Consider the following 23,649-nt stretch of genomic DNA (forward strand, 5'->3'; position numbering starts at 1 on the left):
TTATGTTTTTAAAAGCAACACGTAAATAAAAGGCATTGCCATTTACAATGCGAATAGCTCAAACTCTCACAACTGCGTGACCTATTGCATTGCAAATGCGTGTTAACATTGTCTATCTTTCGTCATGATCACCTCTGTAAATCTTTGTAGAACTAATTTCCTGGATCTCTTAGTTTCACCAGAAATAAAATGATTTTATTTTTACACACCTGTTCTACAGAATAGAATTTAGAAACCCTACATTTTTCCAATTATGAACTTTTGATGTGATTGACATGAATCTATAAAGTTTCGTCAAATCTCCTGTACTTTAATATATATTATAGAATTTTCAACATAAGTAAATCCTCCTTGTTCTTTTTTTATAGTCCAAAAGAGTAACCTACATACCTCTTTCAATAAATTGGATGTTTCTAGCTTCTTATTATCTTCTTATGTCTCCTTTTGAAACGGTACTAAAGGGTTTTTGCATAAAAGTGGTCATGTCTGCCTGCATAACTGTTCGAGATGTCTGCAAATGGTAGGTGCCCTCAAATTGAGGAAAATGCAGTGATGGATTGTGTTTAACAACTGTAGTTGGAATATTTTGTTAACATAGATTTAATTTTATGTAAGCAGTGCCCACTCCACTCATTATGAGGGATTGCCGTGTAGAGACCTTTAATATCAAGTGTAAATACTAAGAGGTATATTTCTGAGAGGCTAGTGTCACTTAAAGTGGTACATGTGTGATGCTAGCCTCTAAGATTTTTTTAAGCCACACAAAGCCGCAAGGGTGGAGTTCCATGGGTGTTGCAGTGGGTATTCTCATGGAACTTCCATGGTTTTTGACACATTCCCAGATTTTCAAGGACTTGTTATCCTGGGAATGTGCCAAAATCATACACCTCCCAAGGTGAAGCGCAACAAGGAGGAATATCTTTATTTCTCCTTTTTTTTTTTAACCTTTTTCTACGTGTGTTACATTCTCAGGATTGTGCCCCTTCCTGCACAAAAACAATCCTGCATGCAACTGAGACACCCTTGAACCATGCAAGGGTGTCTGTGTAGGTGCTAAGCTGCCAAAACGACGCCATCACCAGGATAAAGGACAGGAATGCATCATATTGGATAAATGTAGTGCATTCCTGCTCTTTTCCAGTGACGCAGCACAGTAAGGTGATTTGCTGCACTGCCCTGTGCCACTAATTTCATAACTATTCCCCTAAGTTGTCCATTTATGGTAAACAAGTGCAGTTTTATGGTGAGCACCCTCCCCACTCACTTTGACTAATTTTTCGGTGGGCACATCTGGAGCCTTAAGTTGCTGGCCAATTGTTATACTGTATACGCTTCGCTGTTTGCTTATTCCTGTTGCATCTCTCCATGTATGTATAACTTGTCTGCTATTTCTACAGTGCTCTGATACCCTGACTGGTATTGTTCACGCTATATAAACTCCTAAATAAATTCATTAAAGTATAAAAGCATCAAATTAGATGGGCAGTGCCTGCAACAAATTTTCATACCAGCTAGAATTGGTCTGCAGGGTGAATTTTGTAAGGAGTGCCAAGAGGCTTAATGAACTTTTTCCCCAAACCGTGGCCACAGTAGTGCTCCGTTGGGTGCAGGTCCTCAGAATTGTGCTGAGCTCCCCCAGACAAGTTCTCTTGCTGAGAGGCAGCGGCCTGTAAGATGGATCCACAGGGGAGCCATCTAGTTCACAGACTGACTGTTATGCTCCAGTTCAATTAAGTTTTACATATATACCGTGTTGCACTGTTTTTATGTATTTCCTTATCTGGATTTCATCTGATGAAATTGCAATTATATTTGATGGTTATTTTAATTCTTGTTATTGCATGTAATACTTTTAATACAAATGTTATCAGTTGATCTTCCCTTTCGATTAATGATCCATTAATGCTTAAACAGAATGTACATATATTACCACTTAGCCCAGAACAATATTTATTAATGATCCTAACTAAATAACTTTTATGAGATCCAGATGTGTGTAAATGTAATTTCAAATGTTTTTCTACCACAACTCAGTACAACCAATTGTACAATGACACCGTGGTCCTTGTGTTAAACAAGTGCATTCAGAGCATACTTATGTCTCTAGTCAAACAGTGCACACTAAACAACACATGGCTCCATCTTTTATAAAACCGTTCCGAGCCATAAAAACTGGCTAAGAGTAGTCAGTTTACAGTACATGTAAGACACACACAACTGCATCACACACCCCTGCTCCAAATCATACAGGTCGCTAAGCATTTTGCCACCTCAACAGAGTGGCCATTACTCAGTCCACCTTATGTTACCGATGTGCTTTCACTAGGAGCTCGCCTGAGTCCACACCTATTCTTACCACACCAACACTGATACTGACTCCACTGGCACAGATAGAAGACCCTTTGCAGACACCCATGTCGGACTCCGAACCAATGTCAGCCCAAGCTCAACCGATGTTGCACTACCCACGAGTTAGATCACCGGACACTAACCTATGCCTTTGGAATGACGCAGCTATCAGGAGGGGTGCCATTCTAATGTTGGCTCTAATTCTCACTCTACACAAGAAACAGTAAGGGGGCCCCAGGACACTGACGGTAAGGAAGGAGATGGGTTCCTCCCTCTTTCTATATTGAAGTAAGACACCTCTCATGAAATGGAGTTTGACTCACCACATGGGCCACCAACTAAAGAAAGTGTCTCGTTTTGCAGAGGCAGTCTGGAGCGCACTAGGGAACTAGATCTGCCATTGCCCTCCACTGAAACAAAAACATTCTGACAGAAATTCTCCAACAGGGCCAAATCCATCTGAGCTCTTACCACCATTTAATGACACCCTCACTGATTAATTTAATGGCTTATGTTCCAAGTCTTGTTCTTGCCTACCAGTCAGCTGGCCAATAACCTGGTGACATAGATCTGGCCCTGTGATCTGGACTTCCTAGCCAAGCACCCTACAGCGGACGACCTCAATGTGCAGGCTTCCAATAGCTGCAGGAGTCCTAATTCCTTCCCGAACAATCCTCCAGCTAGGGAGTTCAAATTGATGTATGCATTTGGGAAAAGAATGTTTTCTTCTAGAAGCTTTGCCCATATATGTGGTTTCTTTGATGGTCAGGAACACGCATGCTCTATGGGACATGGCTAGTGAGATCTTGCCAATGGTCTAAGAGCACCTCAGAGTTTCTCTGGCTTCAATGAAACATGATGGGCAAGATGCAGCGAAGTATGTAGGGCTGGGTATGACTGATTGCCTTTGCCAGGGCTATTGGCACCATTGTTGTACTTATAAGGCATATTTGGATGAGGTCAGCCGGATGTTCGGACAGTGTGTAAGTATCCCTAATGGATATGCCCTTTGATGGGTCCATACTCTTCAGACTCAGTACTCGAAAGATTTAAAGATACTCAATCCATTGCATGCTCTTTAGGATTATTCAAATTAGTTATACAATTTTCACATTATTTAAAAACATTCAGAGGTTATTACAGGACGGCAACCTATAGACAACGCCAGCCTTCCCAAACAATGGTAGAGTAGATGGTCTAGTCCTTTTGAGGTCACAGAACTGGCACTACACAGGTCAACAGACACACCAGTCCACCAATGAACCCTTCCCTGCTGCAGCGACTACCAACGTGCTTTTGTTCATCCTCAGTAACTCATGCCAAGTGAGTTGGAGGCATGATTCAACATTTCCACCCAGCTGGAGGACATTTAACAAAGGAGTCTGACAGATCATGCAAAGGGGCTACACCCTAACCTCAGTTTCCTCCTTACCCAATTTTCCGCCGATACCAGAATTCATTTTGAAGTAGCACTTGACAATCCTAATACAGGTGGTAAATGTTTGACTTTCCAATGGTGTCACAGAACAGGTACTTAACTCAGAGAGAGGTGAAGGATGCAGTTCCCAATACTACCTCAGCCTGAAAAAGGAAGGGGGCCTCATTCATACCATGGACATTCGCCCATTGAATGTCCTCCTGTGGATCAACAGATTCAAAATGGTTATGCAGGCTCAGATTCTATCTGCCTTGTAATCATTAGAATGGATGTTTCATAGAACTTCTGTTTCCATATACCCATCCTGCAGTCTTGCAGGCATTACCTGTGGTTCATGATGGGCCAAGAACACTTTAGTTTGCTGTGCTTTCCATCAGCTTTACCAAGGTCCCTCCCGTGTTCCTGAAAGTGATGGCAGTCATTGCTGCTTATCTTCTGAGGGCCAGGAGTAAATGTATCCCCATACCTCAATGACCGACTAATGAAGGCAGGCCTGCCTCAGGCAGCTGTGGGCCACCTCCAGGCCATGGCAAACCTCTTGATATTGTTGGGGGTTTTCCATCAACAAGATTAAGGTATACTTGAACCTCTCACAGAAGATCCCATTTATTAGGGGAGAGCTCAACACAGTGGTGTTCAAGGCTTTCCCCCACTGTAGCAATTTAGGGATATTCAAGATATGATTTTGATGTTACAGGATCAATTAGTCTTAATGAAGATGGCTTTAAGGCTTCTTTGTCTCCTAGCCTTGTGCATTCGTCTTCAACTGTAAGGCGGGCCATGCAGGTTTCAGTGGGGTCAACATCAGGGCTGATTCTCAGACTCTGTACTGATCTAGCAGGGGATTACTCACGATCTACAGTGGTGGAAGATGCATGCCAGCTTGGCCTGTGGCAGACCACTACCCCAGCCCCACTTCAAGCTCACGGTGGTGACAGGTGCCTCGCAGCGAGGTTGGAGGGGCACTTAGGAGAAGTGGAGATCAAAGGCCGGTGGACTCAGGCAGGAAGCTGACTCCATATCAACCTGTTGGAGCTTTAAGCGATCTGGTTGGCCCTAAAAGCCCTCCTGCCATCTATCGAGGGGAGGCTGGTACAGGTTCTCACAACACGAATGCCATGTGGTACTGCAACAAGCAGGACCGAGTGGGGCCCTCGACCCTCTGCCTGGAGAGTCTACGCTTCTGCTAGTGGAGACTCTTGGCTAGATTAGTTTGCCGCTGACCAGAACAGACCATGTCAATGGTTTTGTGCACTGGAGTTTCCTCCAAAGCACCCGCTACTATTCCTCCAGCTGGGATGGAACATGGAACTCCTTAACAGATTCCCACTACTACCTCATCTGTCTCAGGTACTGAAGATCAGGAAGGACTTGTAACAAGTCATCTTGATTGCCCCAGACTTGGCAAAGTGTGGTGCCCTGGGCATTTGCCCTCTGATACACATACCACTTAGGGAGGACCTCTGGTCTCAGCAACTGGGCAAGGTTCTGCATCAGAATCTTCAAAACCTACACCTTCATGTGTAGCGCGTGAACAGCAGTAGTTAAATGCATGTGGTTTGCCGGCTGAGGCGGTAGATCCCATCATTGACGCCAGACACCCTTCTCTGATGTCTATCTATGCTGAACGTTGTGGAAAAATGTGTTACTTGGTAGAATTTCTGGACTACTGATGCCTTGGAGGCCAAACTCTGATATCTTTTTATTTGTCCTTTCGTAGGCCCAGCAGGCCTTGCAAGTTGGTACGGTGTAAGATTACCTGTCTGAACATTCAACCTTTTACTGCTTACTGGACCAAATATCCTTATTTAAATCACCATTTGTGATGTGTTACTTCAAAGGCTTAACAGATATTCCTGCTCAATTATTCTAAATGGGACCTCAGCCTGGTTTTTACATTCAAGATGTGCATGCCCTTCAAGCCGAGACAAAGTTGCTCCTTAAGGCTATTGGCCCTGAAAACAGTGTTTGTGAATGCCATTGTGTCAATGCACTGCGTTAATTAATTGCAGGTTCAACCATCCTACGCCACCTTCTTTCCGGAGAACTTGGTGCTATGAATTAGATCTTCTTTACTCCAAAATGTTATGACACCCTTTCATGTTGGTCAATCCATCACTTTGCCAGCATTCTTTGCTCTACTTCCCTCGACAAAACAAGAGAGGCTTCGTTTCCTTGATCCATAAAGGGCATTAAGCCCTTATGTAGACCGCACAAACGGCAACTGGGTAAACAAACAGCTCTTTCATGGGTTTTCAGATACAAAGAAAGGCAAGTGGTGCAGATCAAAAGCCAATAATCTTTTCATTTTGATCAGAAATTAGCTGTAGGACAATTCAAAAGAAGGCACAAGTTGAAAAATAGACAGTGTGCGCTGGTAGACTAGTGTGTCCCCACTTGATCTGCTAGCCTGACTCGAAATAGTGCTACAATGGCTTCCCAAAGCCTAGATGATCTTATGAATGTTAAGAGAAATTAGTGCAAAAGTTGACTATTCTTATTGGCTGAAATCCCCATCAATTGAAGCAGAGTTACTAGTGTCTAACCAATGCTTTCTACTAATACTATTGAGTTAAAATGTTGAAATACACAAGAAAGCACTGTCTCCAATGTTTTGTGTGTGTGCTTTTCTCATGATATAGTTGATATGGTGGTTTCGTATTCAGTTAAATATTTGAAATACACAAAAAAACACTGTCTCTAATGTTGTGCGTGTATGCTTTTCCCATGATATAGTTGATATGGTGGTTTCAGCCGAGGTTAATTCTGAGTGGTCATACACATAGCGCCTGTGAAGTGCTGCATAATGGGACAATTCCGGAGATCAGTGTCCCATCCTTCAGCTGGAGGAACAGAAACAACCCTAGCTTCATTATGGTAAATGTATACATTTTTATTATCATATTCATTAGATACTTATTTTATTAAAAATATCTTAAGTCCACGTAGGTAATAATACACTACATGATATTTTACACTACCTTTAAAAAAAGACATTTTAATTATCATTAAATCTTCAATGACAGAAGTAAACTCAGTATTAGTTTCTACTTTCTGTAAGATTGTTTTCTTCCTATATTCCAAGCATCTTCATTAACCACTTCAGACATCATTGGTCGTTGCAGCTTGTCCTATATTTCATGGTGCAATACACTTCCTTCTTGAAGTCAGTCTCATTAAAAAGCCAACATGCTACACAAGATGTTTCAGCAGTCCGTTCCAAAGCAAGATCTGTTGCACAATACAGTATATTGTAAATGCTTTAATCAGCATGGCAAATGCCTTTGTGTCTCTTTCAAATTTGAGTCTGGAGCACCCTAAATTATTAGACATTTCTTCCTACTGTAAAATATTGGTCTAAAAGCGGAGGAAAAAAAACTTTGATGTATGTACCATCCTATTTCATTGACACCTATTTACTGTAAAGAAACAATTCCGCCCACAACTATGGTGTGTCTTTGATACTAAGCATGCAGTCACAGTTTTGAACAAAGGCTTCAAGCACTTAATTTTTTGTGCTGCCATGGGCACGATGTTCTTAACATGATTTTCTGATTGATTTCCCAAATTACATTAATTTCTTTCTGAATTAAATCGGATACTGCTTGTTTGCCCCTGTGACAATGGTAGTGTAGTTTTCAAATTAATAACTGTAGTTTGACTATCCAGCAAAAACTAAATCTAACACTTTTTAAAATATCAAAGCAACCATATACAAGCACATAGAAATTAGCAAATGTATTTCATCTGCATTGTTGATAGTTTAATCCTAAAGAGCTAAAGAGGCATCTTTCTGTGAGGATCAGCCAAAAAAGTGTTGCTACAGAAATCAAAGTTGAAGGACAGTGAGTAAATGTCGCCACCTGTCTTTGCCGCTGAAAGATTCCAAATGGAGAGTTTGTGACTTTGTAGTTAATAATCTCTTGCTAGTGGAAGAATAGGTTTACGGAGCTGTTCTCAGTGGTAGAAGAGGCAAGTACCGTACCATTCTATAGTCCGTATTTTCAACCAGTTCTATTAAATGCTACAATACATCAGTGGGGAGTTGAGAGCTAGTACAAAAACATCACTTCTGACAACTGCAGACTTTTGGTTTACTGTTGAGTAATACAGCATCACCACACAGAAGACCTAGGTTTTGATATTTATTTGAAAAAACAATTCCCACATTGGTACAGTTGTAACACTTCAGGATGATGAACAATTTAAAGTCTTTTAATTGCATGTGGAAAAAGTTTTGCTTTATGCAGTACTGCTGTGATCTCTTTTCTAGCAATAGTGTGTAATCGGATGCTTTAATGACATGGTTACTTAAAGGCAGTACTCTTACTTCAAAAGGGCTTGAAAGTGTTTCACTTCACCCCTACATAAGGTTTCAGATTACTAGGGTATCACCATTGACTAGCTGGTGTTCCTTCGACAACATTGTCAGTGTGAACGATTGCTAAGTCGTGATCTACTGCTGCGTTCCACAGTTAATGGTAGCAACAGGGACAGCTAGTCTCGGTCTTGTTTAGAGTATCTGCTGTTCTACTCAAGAACTGCTTGCTATCACCATAATGCAATGTAAGGTTGCAGAGATACCCCTTTTCTTCAGTACATTGTGAGTTTTTCAGTCTACCTGTACTGACATCTCAACTTATCCTTTCAAAGATAGGTAAGGTAATCAAATTAGAAACTGGGTGAATTAGGAGATCAACTCTGCTTTAGTCAAACAAAACATAGAAAGAATAACTACTTAGCTTACTTTACTTTTCATATGGAATCCCCCATCAAAAACTCGGCTGAGGGTTTAATTGTTAGTTTCTTAAGACCCTAGCCAGGGGAAATGTTGCTTGAAAAAACATGGCAGCGACATGTTACAAAACTATCAGATTTTCAAATAAAAGGTCTGTAGTATGGCAGCAACCAGAAACCGGAATTTCCGTTGCTGCCTCATTTCAGAATAATATGGGATATACAGGCTTCGACCTCTAGACTGCCATGTCGTACAACTGCCCCGTCTAAAAACTATGGCAGTATATGCTCACAAGTGAGAAGACTTTTTTCCACTGCAAACCCTCAAGATAAACAGCAGTTTTGATAGGGAGTCAGCACACCCAATCGCAACACTGTCTGGCGATTCCCCATAGAACCTTGCAGTAAGACAAGCAACCACTTGCTTTGGAACATTTTCCATATATTGCTACTCCATAACTAACTATTTAAAATGTATGCTTTGCACCTAGCCCCTCTTTCTGCTCGAACTAGTGTCATTCAGTGTCATGACATGGTAGAAAGGCTGATTAGGAAAGATGCAAGCAGTCCTTTATGTATGCTCAGCAATACATTGGGTCACAACAGGCTCACTGAGTGGAATGTCCAAAGTTGTTCACAAAATACTCATGTGGCCACATGTTTAGTTCTATTTTTGTAGAAGTGAGTATTCCTGATGAGCTGGGTGTATTAAAATTATGGTGCGATTTGAAACATATTGACTGTTTTCTATTTGCTTTTCAGGGCAGTGTTACACCAACAAACTCTTCCCTTTCAAAGTGCTTTCTTCCTTTGGAGAATTCAGTAATCTATACGTATTATACAGGAGGCATTCCACTGGTTTTCTTATTATTGGCTTATTTTCAAATTCTCAATCTTCCCTTTCACTTTGCCAAAAGATTAGCAAGAAAAATCAAGCTGACATGAAGATTTTGAAAGTTCATAATTTAGGATATTGCATATTCAAAGTCTTATTACTGAAGAACACACTTGTTGGGTGTATGCTTCATTTTTGTTCAAAAATATGAATGAATGCTGACGTGTATAATCTAAGCAGGATTATTGGGGCGAACCTGAAGAATGTTGTTTTCATTTTTTTTTTAATGCTGCACGAATGTGACCAGACATGTACAATGAAGTCATCTTTCATCTCTTTCTAGAATGTTTAAAGAAATATATATTGATTAAAGGCTGTGCCTGAACAATCTGTGAAATTTACCTGTCACTTCTAGAGAGAACTTCAAAGTAATTTATATAATTGCCACTAGATGTACTACACTGCCTTCCACACAAACTCAGAGACAGTTATTTTGTAGGTACTTGCCTGTTTTTTACTGTGTAATAACATTCCTTGCCACTACTAGCTTTGTTTCTGTATCAGTTACTATGATGGTGATAATAATATGCACGAAGTGGCCGAATTTCTGCTTGTAATTATATCAGGAGATAAACGCTCGGTATAAGATTTGATTGTCCTTGGTTAATTTCTTATATTAAATAAAATTATCGTGAACAAGTCTTTATCCTAGTCAGAATTGTCTTTCAAAGAATAAAAAGTGTCTGAGAACTGTATAGTTTGGCCAGCCAAAACAAACAGACGCTGGTAAAACAGAGGTTTAACTTGTTTTAGTGTGCTTTTTAAAACACATTTCCGCTGCTTGTTTAAAACAGTTATTTAAACAAGATGAGAATTATAAATAAAATTATCTGCACAAAAATCACCTGACATTTTATTTCATTATGATAACTTTTGATTTAAATACGATGCCCTATTTAAAAAGGCAGTCGTTTGCAATGGTTTGCAATTTTTGTGAAGGAGACGGACGGTACATCAAGATATTGAAGTTAAGTATTTTTCCTACTATAAAACTGATCATCTAATTCCCCTAAGGCAAAATCCCAATTTTCCTGTCTAGGAAGTGGCAGACACTTGAAAAGTGAACAATATATAAAAATTTGCAAAAAATACAAAAGTCCTGCATAAACGTTTATGAGGAAAGAAAACAAAACCAGCATAAAAACTGCTGAAAGTATCCTGGGCCTTCTGTTCTTACTGATCTTGCTCTATGAACAGCAAATTTATAAGCAAAAACTAAGAGTTTAATTACAGTGACTCTAGCTTCTGGCAAAAATTGACCAAGAAGGTAAACTGAGCTAAAGCATGCACCATCTACAAAACTCCGATTGTTGTTATGGGTATAAAAAAAACCCTAGAAATTGTATTTCTGTCCTCCACTTAATTGTAAAGGAACGATGGAGACATGCCAAGTTTTTTGACAAAAACAAATATGTGAAGTAATGTAGGCTAACACTTCTCCGAATTTTTGTTATTGCAACTGTAATTTTAGACATTTGTACAGAAGTATATATTCACAGAGACATAAAACACCTATGTATAAAATATAAAGCAGTGTAATAGTTACTAAAAAGGACATGCCTTATTGCTACAGCAATTCTTGCTTTTTTATATATTGTACTGTACCACAACTTGTTTTGAGAACGTCATTTGCATAAATTATTCAAGTCTGAGAAATATTCACACATTTTGATTCTATTGTATTTAAAATAAAACAAGTTTCTAAAGTGTCTCTTTATTAAAAGAGAAATAAAAATATCATCTTGTAATTCTCTTAGGCCAGTCACAAGGGTCTGTCACACTTTTTTGTTTGCTGTTTTTCTTGCACAAGGAAAGCAACTAAGTAAACGCCTTTTAAGACCCTGGGTCCAGTGGTGTTGCACGTTCACATTCTGCTTGTGCAAAAGTGAAAAATGGTCCATGAATGACCAAGGAATTACTAAACATTAGTTCTACATAAATGAAAATTCATTCTTGTTTTCCATTGAAACAACACCAGGTTGCAAATTTGGACACTTGAATGGATTTCAGGAATTTTAAAGCTGAGACTCTCCCCCACTCCTCCAAACCTACACCCCCACCCCCCTCAAAAAAGGAAAGGAAAAGGCATGTTGCTGCAACATCTGATCACTGTAGGACCTTACTTGTAAAGGTAAGTGGTTAATTTGCATAATTTAAACTTTTTTTTTTACTAAATAGCATTTCCTTTTTTATATAAACCAGAAAAAAAACTAAATTCTACAGATAAAGTTCCCACCTTCAGTCACTGCTGCAGGTGAGGTTGACATCAAGCTGTACAGCGCAATCAAAAACATACTTACATCTTAGCTCATTTTACAGGTACAGCCATAATCAAGGCACAAAGATCTTCTACAAGTATTCTTTTTTCAATAAAGTTGTACAAAATAATATTACATTTTACAGTCTGTACAATATAATAAACCAGCAGTAAAACAAACAAAAAAAGAAAAAGATATATATATAAATATATCTTTTAGAGGGACTAATGTCCAAGAATGATCTGTGCTAAAAACAGATAATTTGTGGACAGAACAAAATAAGTGAGGGTGGTTGTTTACAGCCTCGATGCAATAGGCGGAATGCAGCTGCAGTTCTAATGCCTGAGGTCGGCAGAGAAATTTTAGCCACAAAACCCCAGAAAGAAATTGCTTATCTTCTTCACCATGCCTCTCGTCATATTATTTAGTCTACTTCCTGTTCTAAGAACAGCTTTTTAAAAGGAGGAGGTCACTAACAGTTGACCTGCAACTCAATAATGCTAAAAACTGTGACTAAGTAATAAATATTGTGGTGCTGCTACATTGTGTGTTTACTTCCTCAACAGTATTTTTTTAATAACCTGATACAAAGTGCATTATTCTTTTTCCCCTATCAAGTACTCTTCAGTGTCATGTTGAAAAAAAAAAACCCACACAGGGATAGGTCTGAATATAGTGCCGTACAAAGGACATACATGTATTTGCACGGACAACCTGCTGGAAAAAACAAGCAGGCTACGTTCTTTCAAAAGCTATGGGAACAGAGGTAGCCCAAGGCTCAGTGGAATGAAAAAGTGGCATATTAAAGTAAAGCACAAAAAAGTCCCGACCAAAACAATAACCAAAAAACAAAAGGGTGGGTGGGGGGGAATTTTGCTGCAAACTGGATGTGGAATAAATCACCAGGGTAAAAAAAAAAAGGGAAGGCTGACACGTACTTCGGTGGGATTCGTCCACCCTGTGTGGGGCAGGACAGAAAGAAAAATACAGAAAGAGGAGCAAAGAATTAAAAACCACAGGCTCCACGGTGATTCCAATCACAAGAGTTCATACTGGCGAAGGTGCATTCTCTGAATGATGTCTCGACAATCGTTGAAGACTCTGCGGATGTTTTCTGTGTCCACTGCACACGTAAAGTGCGGGTAGCAATAATGTCTGCCATCTCCACTCGCCGTACTTATCCTCTGCAATAGAGAGTGAGGAAACCACATTTATGATCATGTTTTCAGAGGTCGACTAGCTCTTTACCAATAAAACAATAATATTTGATCTTTATTTTCCTGTTGACTTACAAATAATTTCTGCAAGCACAAGGTGGTGAAATGCAATACTGCTCCAATGCAAAAGGTAATAGGCGAGTGCGTCTAGTCGCCCATCTATGCAACAGATTCTTCATGACACACTACAAACCTGTGACATATGCAGGTGATGAGTTTGCTATCAAAAGGTATTAGGATGTGTAGAGCCAGAGAGTGGTTGGGAGAAGTGACAAATGAGGAAATAGGGCAGAGTCAGCAAGTGGAAGAGAGAAAACAAGCAAACCATGGGAAAGTTGGTTGAAGTCTTTTGGGAATCAAACAGCTGGCTACAGCAGAATTAAGGGAAGCTGATGAGGAGGTTGGAGTAGGGAAGTAAATTAAGCCAACTGAGGATGCAAGAATGGGTTCTGAAAAAGATGAGTATAGTACGTTAGTAAACAGGGGAGCAGGAGGAGGAAAGGAATTAGACAATGCTGCCAGGGGAAGGAAATTGAACAAAGAAGAGGGGAAAAACCACGTGCAGGCTATTCCCCCACACAAATGAGACAACACTGAAGTAAAAGACCTCCATTCAAATTTTAAATAAATAAATGCTCTTGAAGTTGAATGACATCCAACGCTGTCAAGACTTGCATGGTACAGTAGAAGAGTCAAGCATGCAAGCTCAGATGACCAAGATGTGCTCCTACTGGGCAGAAACAGGGATCCCAGGCAGTATGAGGGCAATCAACCAACGTTTGGAGGATATGCCAAAATCCTCAACTACCACACTCCTGATTGCTGTACTTGAGCAACATTGATTTGAGAAATACATATTCCAAATCAGAATTCCTACTTCTTGAAAATAAAAATCGCTGCCATTTTCACTAGAAGGTTCCGAAGCAGGTTCTTTTTAACTAAACGGAGAATGGTGACCTAAACCTCAGCCAGTCCTTAAAATAAATAAAAACACATTTCAATTCCCCATTTAACAAAATAAAACTATAGAAAAACTGCACGAAACCCGCACCAATGCTATGCCCACTTTCTTTTTTGGTGTGTGCACATAAAAAATAATTGACTGGCGCCATTGCAGGGGTTCTCTGTGTAGGATAGAGAGCATGGCCAAGAGGCTGTTTGGGCTTTTCTTTTTAAATAAAAATTAGCTCAGACACTGGGTTATTTTTGTTTTTAAGAGGAACTTAAGCTATGCCCGCCCAAACCCCTCCAAAACGGCGAAAACAGCCACATAAGGAGGGAAAGGTTAATAAACTCCAAATGAGTCTCTATTTCTTATATAATTTCTACATATATTCAAGGGCTTGCTGAAACTTGTGTTTATGATAAGAAAAGTAATCTTCGTGGAGACTGCCGTTTTACATCCAACTAAAGGAAGGAGTTAATAAAGGGCATAAAGGGCAATGTTGGGATTAAATGACAAGTTGTAAGGGACAGTTTGGCCACATCTTACATGGCTCTTGGATCATGGACCCAAGCGGCAGTACTCGCAAAATTAATGTGGTGTAATCCATGTCCCTGTCCTGTGGGATATCCCCGACTGAAACAGTACCTGAAAACCCAGATTTCTACCTTCAATGGAGGATGGAAAACGTGAGACGTGAATCTCATAACATAGAAAGTGTAAAGATACTACCTAGCATGCAACAAAGCAATCTTAGCCTTGTTTTCTTGAGGTATTACTACTTTATTCCTACCATAGATGACAAAAAAGATAGAGAACTTTTCAGCTGCTTCCACCTTCGATAACAGTACTGTATACAGCCGGCTCAGATCTACCTGAGCAGGCTGAGAAAATTACCTTTTAAAAGATATTTTAATTGGTTTCTTCATCTGTGTGACCTGCATAATGCAACCAATCTAATTGTTAACCACAAGGCATGTTCTACATATATCAAGCATCAAAAGGAAATGCTCCTTACCCAGTATGCATCTGTCCTTAGCATGTAGAGCTGTAGATTCATATGAGTTAGCATAGATCGCCATGCAATGTTGGGCTCAGATGTTTGCACTTTGTTTTTCTTCAAAGAATTCTTCCTACTCACGAGGTAGGTGACTCCTCCTTATGGTGATAGTGCGCATGGGCATCAACTCCATTCCTAGATTGTTTTCGCCATAAAGGGTGATGATGGTGTTAGTAAGAATAGAAAGAGATGTCCATGTGTGTTGTATGTAAGTAAGATAATACTGCAGCAGATAAAGGTACCCGGGGAGGCGGGTGCGTGCATATGAGCTGTAGATCATATGTGTTAGCATAGACTATACAGCAGTTATTTTCCCAGCGGTGGCTGATCAGTATCTGTTGTAGTGTTTTGTGAATGTGTGAGGTGTAGACTAAGTTGCAGCCTTACAGAGGTCATCTACGGGTATATTCCCTAAAAATGCCATAGAAGCCCCTAATTTGAGTGTGGAATGTGCTCTAGGGGGAATAGTTAATGTGCGTTTGGCTTTAATGTAGCATATTTGGATGCATTTAACTGTCCATCGTGCAATACTAGTTTTTGAAATGGGATTGCATTTACGCAGTGGTGAAAAAGCAACAAAGAGTTGTTTGGTTTTCCTAAAAGATTTAGTTCTTTTAATGTAATAGAGTATTGCTCTTTTCACATCTAGTGTGTGAAGAGCACGCACGTTCTGCCACTGATTCTGGTTGAGGGAAAAACACTGGGAGTTCAACAGACTGAGTGAGGTGAAAGGCAGAAACAACTTTAGGTAAAACATTTTGATTAGTCCTAAAAACCATTTGTTATGATGAATTTGTAAAAATGGTTCTTGTATGGTTAGTGCCTGGAGCTGACCAACTCTTCCAAGAGATGTGATGGCTATAAGGAAGGCTACTTTCCAAGTAAGGAACTGTAGTTCACATTTGTGCATAGGTTCAAACGGCAGGCCCATGAGCCTTGTAAGGACAATATTAAGGTTCCAAACTGGAGAGGGTGAAACCCTAGGGTGAATTATTCTTTTGAGTCCTTCCATGAATGCTTTGATAGCGGGCACTCTAAGCAAAGACAAGTGTTGTCTGTTCAGTAGATAAGCTGCTATTGTAGCGAGATGCAATCGTATAGATGTGTATGCTAAGTTACAGCGTTGTAGGGGTAAGAGATAGCAAATGATGTTTTGAATGGAAGCATCTAGTGGATTGATTTGATTATTTGTACAGTAAACTGCAAATTATTTCTACTTTGCTGCGTAGTATGCTCTTGTGGTAGGATGTCTAGCCTCCTTAATGACGTTCATACAGTCTGGCGGGAGATTGAGGTAGCCAAACTCTATGATTTCAGATGCCAGATCGCAAGGTTGAGTTGATGGGATCTGGATGTCTTATCTCTCCATGGTTCTGAGTGAGAAGCTTGGGTGAGAGGTGTAGTTTATGATGTGGAACTACAGATAGTTCCAACAGGGTTGTGAACCACGGTTGTCGAGCCCATGTGGGAGCAACCAGGATAATTTTGAGTAAATGCTGTTGGAGCTTCCGAACCACTAATGGAATGAGCGGGAGAGGTGGAAAGAGTAAGCAAATGTTCCTGACCAGTTCATCCATTGCGCATTGCCTTTGGACAATGGGTGTATCCCTGGACACGAAGTTTGGGCATTTTGTGTTCTGGTGTGTGGCGAACAGATCTATTTCTGGGTAGCACCGCATTTGAAAGAATGGAAGGAGAACTTGAGGATGGAACTCCCATACGTGGATCTGTTGTCGCTGACGACTGAGCAGATCTGCAATCTGATTGTGTACTCCTGGAAGGTGTTCCGCAAGGAGATATATTTTTTGAGGAATGGCCCATCTCCATATGCTCTGAGCTAGACGCAAGAGCTGTGGGGAGTGTGTACCTCTCTGCTTTTGTATATAGTACATTGCTGTCATGTTGTCTGTCAGACTAGTACAGCTTTGTGAACTAGATGGACTTGAAAGGCTTTTAACGCTATCACAATTGCTAGAAGTTCCAGGTGGTTTATGTGGAACTGTTTTTGTTGTGGAGTCTACAGGCCCTGAATGGTATGATTTTACAGCTGAGCTCCCCAGCCGGAGAGCGATGCGTCTGCTGTTAGCACTATCTGTGGAAAGGGCTCGAGGAACGGTCACCCTTTGGAAAGGTTTTGTGTGTTCCACCACTGCAGGGAGCGATGGGTGCGGCTGTCTACAAACACCAGATCTGTCAGCTGGCCTTGAGCTTGGTTCCACTGACGTGCTAAGCATTCCTGTAGAGGACGCATCTAGAGTCTTGCATAAGGAACTATTAAAGGCCATTATTCCGATTAGCTGCATGAACACTCAAGCTGATAATAAATGTAGAGGTTGAAATTGTGATATTAGAGCCTGTATGTTGCATATCCTGACTGGGTTGGGGTATGCTGGAGCTGTGAAAGTGTCTATTGTATCTCCTAGATAAACTTGTGGCCTTGGGAAAAGATTGTTTAACTGTGTGCCGCGCCTCTTACTTATCTATTGCATAAGCGAGCACCCTGATAAGCGGAAGCGCTATTTTAAAACGCGCTTTTTATTTTTACTCGTTTTTCACTAAAATCGATTTAATTTACCTTAGTCGACTCCACATTCTTTTAGGACCATTGCCCACACACTAGCACTGTAATTGTGCCTTCACCGCTCCTTTAGCGGGTCGAGTGGACAGGGGAATATTTGTGTAGCCGCCATATTGGTTGTAGCTGGGGAGGTCTGCCCGTGTATTCACGCTGAGCGCTTCAGTGCTCAGACGCCCAGGTCAGGTGAGCCCTACTTAAACCTACCATGCATACTCGCAGCGGTGACGTGCAGCGGGCGCGCCTGACTCGCGCCGGAGTCGAGCCAGAGTCCAGCCCGTCTGCGCCCGTCCGCGCTAGGGCGGCGCTGGAGGCAGAGGACATCTTGCCACACCTGGTTCCTTGTATAGCCCTAACAGGTATGTCCAGGGAGTTGTTATACTCCTATAACACCACTAACACACACTGCCATGGGACTCTAGCCCCTGACAAATGGTTTGGACCCATTTGTTGTGGTCAATGTAAGCTCACGCTGACCCCAGTGCCTGCCTTGGAAGTTTCCTCTCACGATATCGTGCTGCGAGGAGGACTTATCAATGCTCGTTCACTCTACAAAAACGCTCAGAACATAAATGATCTGATTGTCGAGTCTGACCTGGACTGGCTCCTGGTTACTGAGACATGGTTGAGACCGTGGTCCATTCCGGATTTAGCCATAGCTCTCCCTCACGACTATCGGATACAGCGCTTGGATAGGAGTGAACAACGAGGAGGAGGGTTGGCCATAATTTACCATAACTCACTTAAATGCTCCATCCACGCATTGGCAACTATTAAAGGTGCTGAAGCATTAGCTTTTTGTCTAGGCATCCATGATTCCCTCACTTTTTCTGGCGCCCTTATTTACCGCCCCCCTGGCTCTCCCACTGAGTTTCTTGAAACCGTGGGGGATGCACTGAGTGATCTAGTGCTTAGATATTCACATTTTACGGTGCTAGGAGATCTAAATTTGCACTTAGATTCCCTCAAGGAACCAGGAGTAGGTAGTTTTATGGATACCATTGACATTCTTGGTCTTACTCTCCGAAATCGAGAGCCGACCCATGTAGCCGGCCACCTGTTGGATTGTGTCTGCTCTAACTCAGCTAGGTTAATGGTTAGGCAGCCGCGCCCTCAAATCTGGTCCGATCACTTTTTTATTCCATTTGATATTGTGTCAAATAATAAGGTTCCTGCTGCTATCGTGAAGAATAATGAAATACGTAATAACACGCTTAAACCGAACTGGAAGAAATTTCCCAGCAGACCAGACGTGTTAGGAATATTAAAAGAAAGTACGCCTGCACTAACAGGCGATACTATAATAGATAACCAGAAATTCTGTGACTGGATAGGTTCGGCTGGTGATCTGTTAGGACCAGCCGGTATGAAAAATCCATCTGCCAACAAGAGCAAAGGGAACGCCCCGTGGTTCTCGCCGGCTCTGAAGTTGGAGCTGGGAGAAGTGAGAGCACTCGAACGGAGATGGCGTGGGAATTACGAGGGGGATGCTCATAATATCTACAAAACAGCTAGAAGGCACTATCATGCTGGGATAAAATTAGCTAAGAAAGCCCACTACTTACAGGCCATGTCCATAGTGGGCTCTGGACAATAAGAAATCTTTAAAATAGTAATGGACTTCACCAATCCATCAGCCCTGTCACAAGAGATTCCCCCCTCACAGGACCTCTGTAACTTAATTGCCGATTACTTCGATAATAAGATTGCCAACATTGTGAAGACTTTTCCTCTGCCATCTTCTTCTCCATGCAGCTTAGAGCGGGCTGAGGGAGTTGAAACAGTTAGGAGGACCTCATGCTTTGAGTCTTTTACACCTGTTCCCCTTGAGGAGACCTCTAAAGCCATCTTGGCCAGTAAATCTGGATCTCCTTTTGATCCATGCCCACCTCTGGTTTTGCAGGCGTCGGTGGAGGTTGTCAATCCTATTATTAATGACCTCATAAATTCATCGCTAGCCACAGCAGTAATCCCCACTGAGTGGAAGCTCGCAGCAGTTAAGCCCCTCCATAAAAAGACCCTCGCTGACCCAACGATCCTCTCCAATATGCGACCTATATCCCTGCTCCCCGTGGTGTTCAAACTGGTGGAAAAGTTCGTTAATAGCCAACTTATGAACTATCTGGAGGAGAATAACATCTTACATCCCAACCAGTCTGGGTTCCGGTCGAAACACTCTACAGAGTCTGCCCTACTGTTCACGGCAGAGACCCTACGAATGGCTGTAGACCAGGGAAAGAAGGCTGTCTTGATATTATTAGATCTATCGGCAGCCTTCGACACGGTCTCACATAACATCTTAGTGGACCGGTTGGTGGCCGCAGGAATAGGAGGGACAGTTTTGGGTTGGCTTAGGAACTTTTTGAACAACAGACGCCAAATTACAGTCTTGGGCAAATACCAGTCAGAAGCTAAGGTCATCAGCTCCGGGGTTCCTCAAGGGTCCAGGTTAAGCCCGGTTCTGTTTAACCTATATATGGTACCCCTGCTTGAGCTAATTGCATCATTTAACATCAGTACAATATCATATGCAGATGACACTCAGCTAATTCTGGTACTGGATGGAGAACTGCTGGGGGCGGAGGAAAACCTGAAGAATTGCTTAACAGCTACATTTAAATGGATGACTGATAATCATCTTAAATGCAATTCTGGCAAGACGGAGATCTTGCCGGTTGGAAGCCGAAATCTGTTTTCCCCAAAAAATTGGTGGCCGGACGACGCTGAATCTCCCCCTGAGACTATTTCATCTGCTCGAAATCTGGGCATTAAATTTGACGACCAATTGTGCTTTAAGCAGCAAGCGGTGGCCGTAGCCGGTATGTGCTTTCACACAATTAAATCTTTGAGGAAGTTCTTCGATCTTCTTCCTCTATCAGCCAGGAAATCAGTTGCAGTAGCCTTAATAAGTTCAAGGCTGGATTACTGTAATAGCCTATATGCTGGAGTCAATAAGTCCGTACTCCATAGGCTACAGATGATCCAACATGCTGCTGCCTGGCTGCTGCTACGTTGGCCTCGAAAATCATCTGCGTCAGCTGCGTTAAAAGCGTTGCATTGGTTGTCAGTTGGCAAAAGGATCCTATTTAAAATCTTGCTGATCACATTTAGAGCCTTCCAACAGCAAGGGCCTAAATATTTGTGTAATGGCTTTAAACCATACTATCCTAATCGTTGCTTGAGGTCTGCCAGTCAGAATCTGTTAACCATCCCCAGATTTAGATTGGCTACCAAAGGAGGAAAATCTCTTTTTGTCCTGGGATCTAGAGCCTAGAACAAGCTCCCACCTCACCTTAGGTCACTGTATTGTGAAACTCAGTTCAGGAAAGCGCTAAAGACCTGGGTGTTTTCTCTTACAGATGCAGCCTGCATAGCACTGGTGTAAAGTGTAAGCGTCTCCATTGGTCAATCCTTCCTTAAACCGTTTCCATCTGGTTTGAGCGCCAAGATACTCCATGGAGTGATAGATGCGCTATAAAAGTGTCCCCTACATTTACATTTACATTTTGTGTGTTGGAAGGTTGGAGGTGGGATTTGGTGAGGTTTACCGTGAATCCCAAGCGGTGAAGCAACTGAATTGTTTGGTGGGTCTGTTGAACACCGCTTTGTTGTGATTTGGCTTTTATGAGCCAGTCGTCCAGATAAGGAAACATGTGAATGTGTTGTCTTCTTAAGTGAGCTGCAACTACTGCTGGGCACTTGGTAAAAACTCTGGGTGCTGTAGTTACCCCGAATGGGAGGGCTTTGAACTGGTAGTATTAAAAGTCCACTACGAACCTGAGATATTTCTTGTGAGCAGGGTGAATGGGAATGTGGCAGTAGGCATCTTTTAAATCTTAATGTGGAAAGAAGGTCACCGTGCTGAATTAGCGGGAGCATCTGTTGGAGGGTGACCATGTGGAAATTATCAGATTGAATGTAGGGATTTAGCTGTCTGAGATCCAATATTGGTCTGAGAGAGCCGTTCTTTTTTGGAATTAGAAAATAGAGTGAGTAAACCCCTGTGCCCTGATGAGTCAGTGGGGGCTGGTTCTATTGCATGTTTTTGTAACAGGAAGAGAACTTCTTGCTTTAGGAGAGTAAGATGTTCTGAGGACATCGCACTATGTTTGGGAGGAATGGTTGGTGGAGTGGAGGTAAGTTCTAGGCAATAACCATATTGGTAATTTGTCTTACCCACTTGTCTCTTGTGATGGAAGTCCATTCAGGTAGGAACTGTGAGAGACGTACCCCGAGAGGAGTGGAATGATCGGGGGTAGTGGAGGGAAGTCACTGTTTGGTGGCAGGGGAAGTACGGATGGTTACCTCTGCCGCTTTCTCTATTGTTATTTCCTCTGTATCCTCCCCGAAAATATCCTCTGGATGAGGAAGATTGATTGGGACTTTTATAAGAGGATGGGGTGTGTTCTGACGTAGTGTCTTTGAGCCACTCCTATAAAAGGAGCGACAAAAGGAGCCCCTACTAGAAGGTAGTTGTAAGGCCCCAATGAACTTAGCAGTCTTAGCGTCTTTTTTTATATTTTCTAATGATGGATTGTCTGTGGGGCCAAAGAGATGTTCCTGATCAAACGGCTGATTAAGTAGTGCTGATTATACTTCCTGCTTGAATCCTGAGATTCGAAGCCAAGCGTGTCGGCGTAGCAAAACGCTAGTGTTAATGGCAAGCGAGGCTGTATCAGCCGCATCAAGAGCACATTTGATAGAAATGTTTGTAATAAGTTTACCCTCTTGAATAAGGTTGTGAGCTTTAGCCTTGTATTGGTCTGGTAAATGTTGCATTCGTTTTTCTAGCTCGTCATAGTGAGCTCTATCGTATCGTGCCAGGAGATCTTGTGCATTGGCAATACCCCAATGATTTGCAGCTTTTAATGCAATTCTCTTGCCTGACGCGTCTAAGTTTTGACTCCATGTCAGGAGGAGGGGCATCACCTGTAGTTTGAGAAGTTGCTCACTTTGTGCATTTGAAACGACAAGAGAATCTAGTGGGCCCTGACCCCTGATGTAAATTGGGGCTGTAGAAGCGGCTTTATACTTTTTGTCTACCCTTGGCGTAAGTATTCTAGCTCTAAAAGGTTCCTTGAATACCTTGCTGGCATGTTTATCATACCTTTGAGCACGGGCAAAGTATTAGTGTTTTGTTTGGGAAGGAGCGAAAGTTTCCACTAAGAAATCCTCCTCTAAGGGATAAGTATGAAGTTCCACCCCATGGTATTGAGCCGCTCTATTGATAAGCTTTGCGAATCAATATTGTCATCAGGTGGCAATGGTCTGGAGGGATGTAGATCAGGGTCATTAGTATGATCATAATCTTTATCATAATCATCCCAGGGGTCTGTGTCCTGTGGAAGGTTTCCTCATTATCATCCCCGTCCCCATCCGTATCATCCTGTGGCTCAGGTGAGAAACGTGGGGGTGGTGAGGGAGGTATGTAAGGGGGAGAGCGGTTAGTACCCATGTCCTTTTTCTTAAGAGGTATATGTTAGTCTTCCAAGAGGTCTTGCTTCTGTTTTTTTATGAAGTGTTGCTCGAAGTTTCCCAGTTTCATGGTCAATATGTAACTGCTTGTGTTTTGGAGCCAAAGAATCTGATGGAGGAGGAGGTTCTTAGGACGGAGTGTCTTTGTCACTTTGTTTATTTTCAGAGGGTTTAGGAGGACTTCCATTCTTTTTGGGCTCTATGACCTTCGGTGCGAGATGTTTCGGCCCTGAAGCTTTGGTTTTTCCTGATTTCGGGTCGGAAGGTTTCACTTTATCTGTTTTCTGCTCTGAAGTTTTTTCTATAACTGGTTTTGGCTCTGAAGCTTTCGGTTTAGCTGGTGTTGATTCCGAAGCCTTTGTTTTGGCTGGTGTCGGCTCCGAAGCCTTGGCTTTATGCTGTTTCGGATCCAACTCTTTCTTTGCCGAAGATGTCTTCGGTGCCGGCAGCACAGCGTCAGGCTTGGTCTTTGGTTCCGAAGATGTGGATTCGGTACCTGAGTGGGGTCAGTCGATCCCGAGCCGGAGGACTTGTCCTTATGTTTTATAGCCGGGCCTGATGGTGGGGCGTCTGAAATAGTATCACGGTGTTGACCAGAGCTCGAGGGTGAAGGTGTAACCGGAGTCTTTGGTGTTTTTGTAGGCAGTTGGGGCTCGTTACTCACAGTTCGTTGAGCCAGAGTGACGTTTGAGTCCTCTTCCA

At 41.9% G+C, this 23,649-nt stretch overlaps 2 protein-coding genes across 5 annotated transcripts in view; one reads left to right on the forward strand and one right to left on the reverse strand.

The window, feature by feature from the left end:
• Positions 1–10,060, forward strand: part of MPPE1 (metallophosphoesterase 1) — a 766,027-nt gene extending 755,967 nt beyond the window's left edge. For all 3 annotated transcript variants that reach the window (XM_078687603.1, XM_078687605.1, XM_078687604.1), the window contains 2 exons: positions 6,524–6,664; positions 9,287–10,060. In XM_078687603.1, coding sequence (XP_078543729.1) covers positions 6,524–6,664; positions 9,287–9,469 — 324 coding nt within the window. In that variant the 3' untranslated portion in view covers positions 9,470–10,060. The remainder of the gene's footprint in view (positions 1–6,523; positions 6,665–9,286) is intronic.
• The window catches only part of GNAL (G protein subunit alpha L), a 955,956-nt gene continuing 938,972 nt past the window's right edge, over positions 6,666–23,649 (reverse strand). For both annotated transcript variants that reach the window (XM_078687601.1, XM_078687602.1), the window contains exon 12: positions 6,666–12,861. In XM_078687601.1, coding sequence (XP_078543727.1) covers positions 12,715–12,861 — 147 coding nt within the window. In that variant the 3' untranslated portion in view covers positions 6,666–12,714. The remainder of the gene's footprint in view (positions 12,862–23,649) is intronic.

Source organism: Lissotriton helveticus, chromosome 4_1, assembly GCF_964261635.1.
Source record: "Lissotriton helveticus chromosome 4_1, aLisHel1.1, whole genome shotgun sequence".
Lineage (NCBI taxonomy): Eukaryota > Metazoa > Chordata > Amphibia > Caudata > Salamandridae > Lissotriton > Lissotriton helveticus.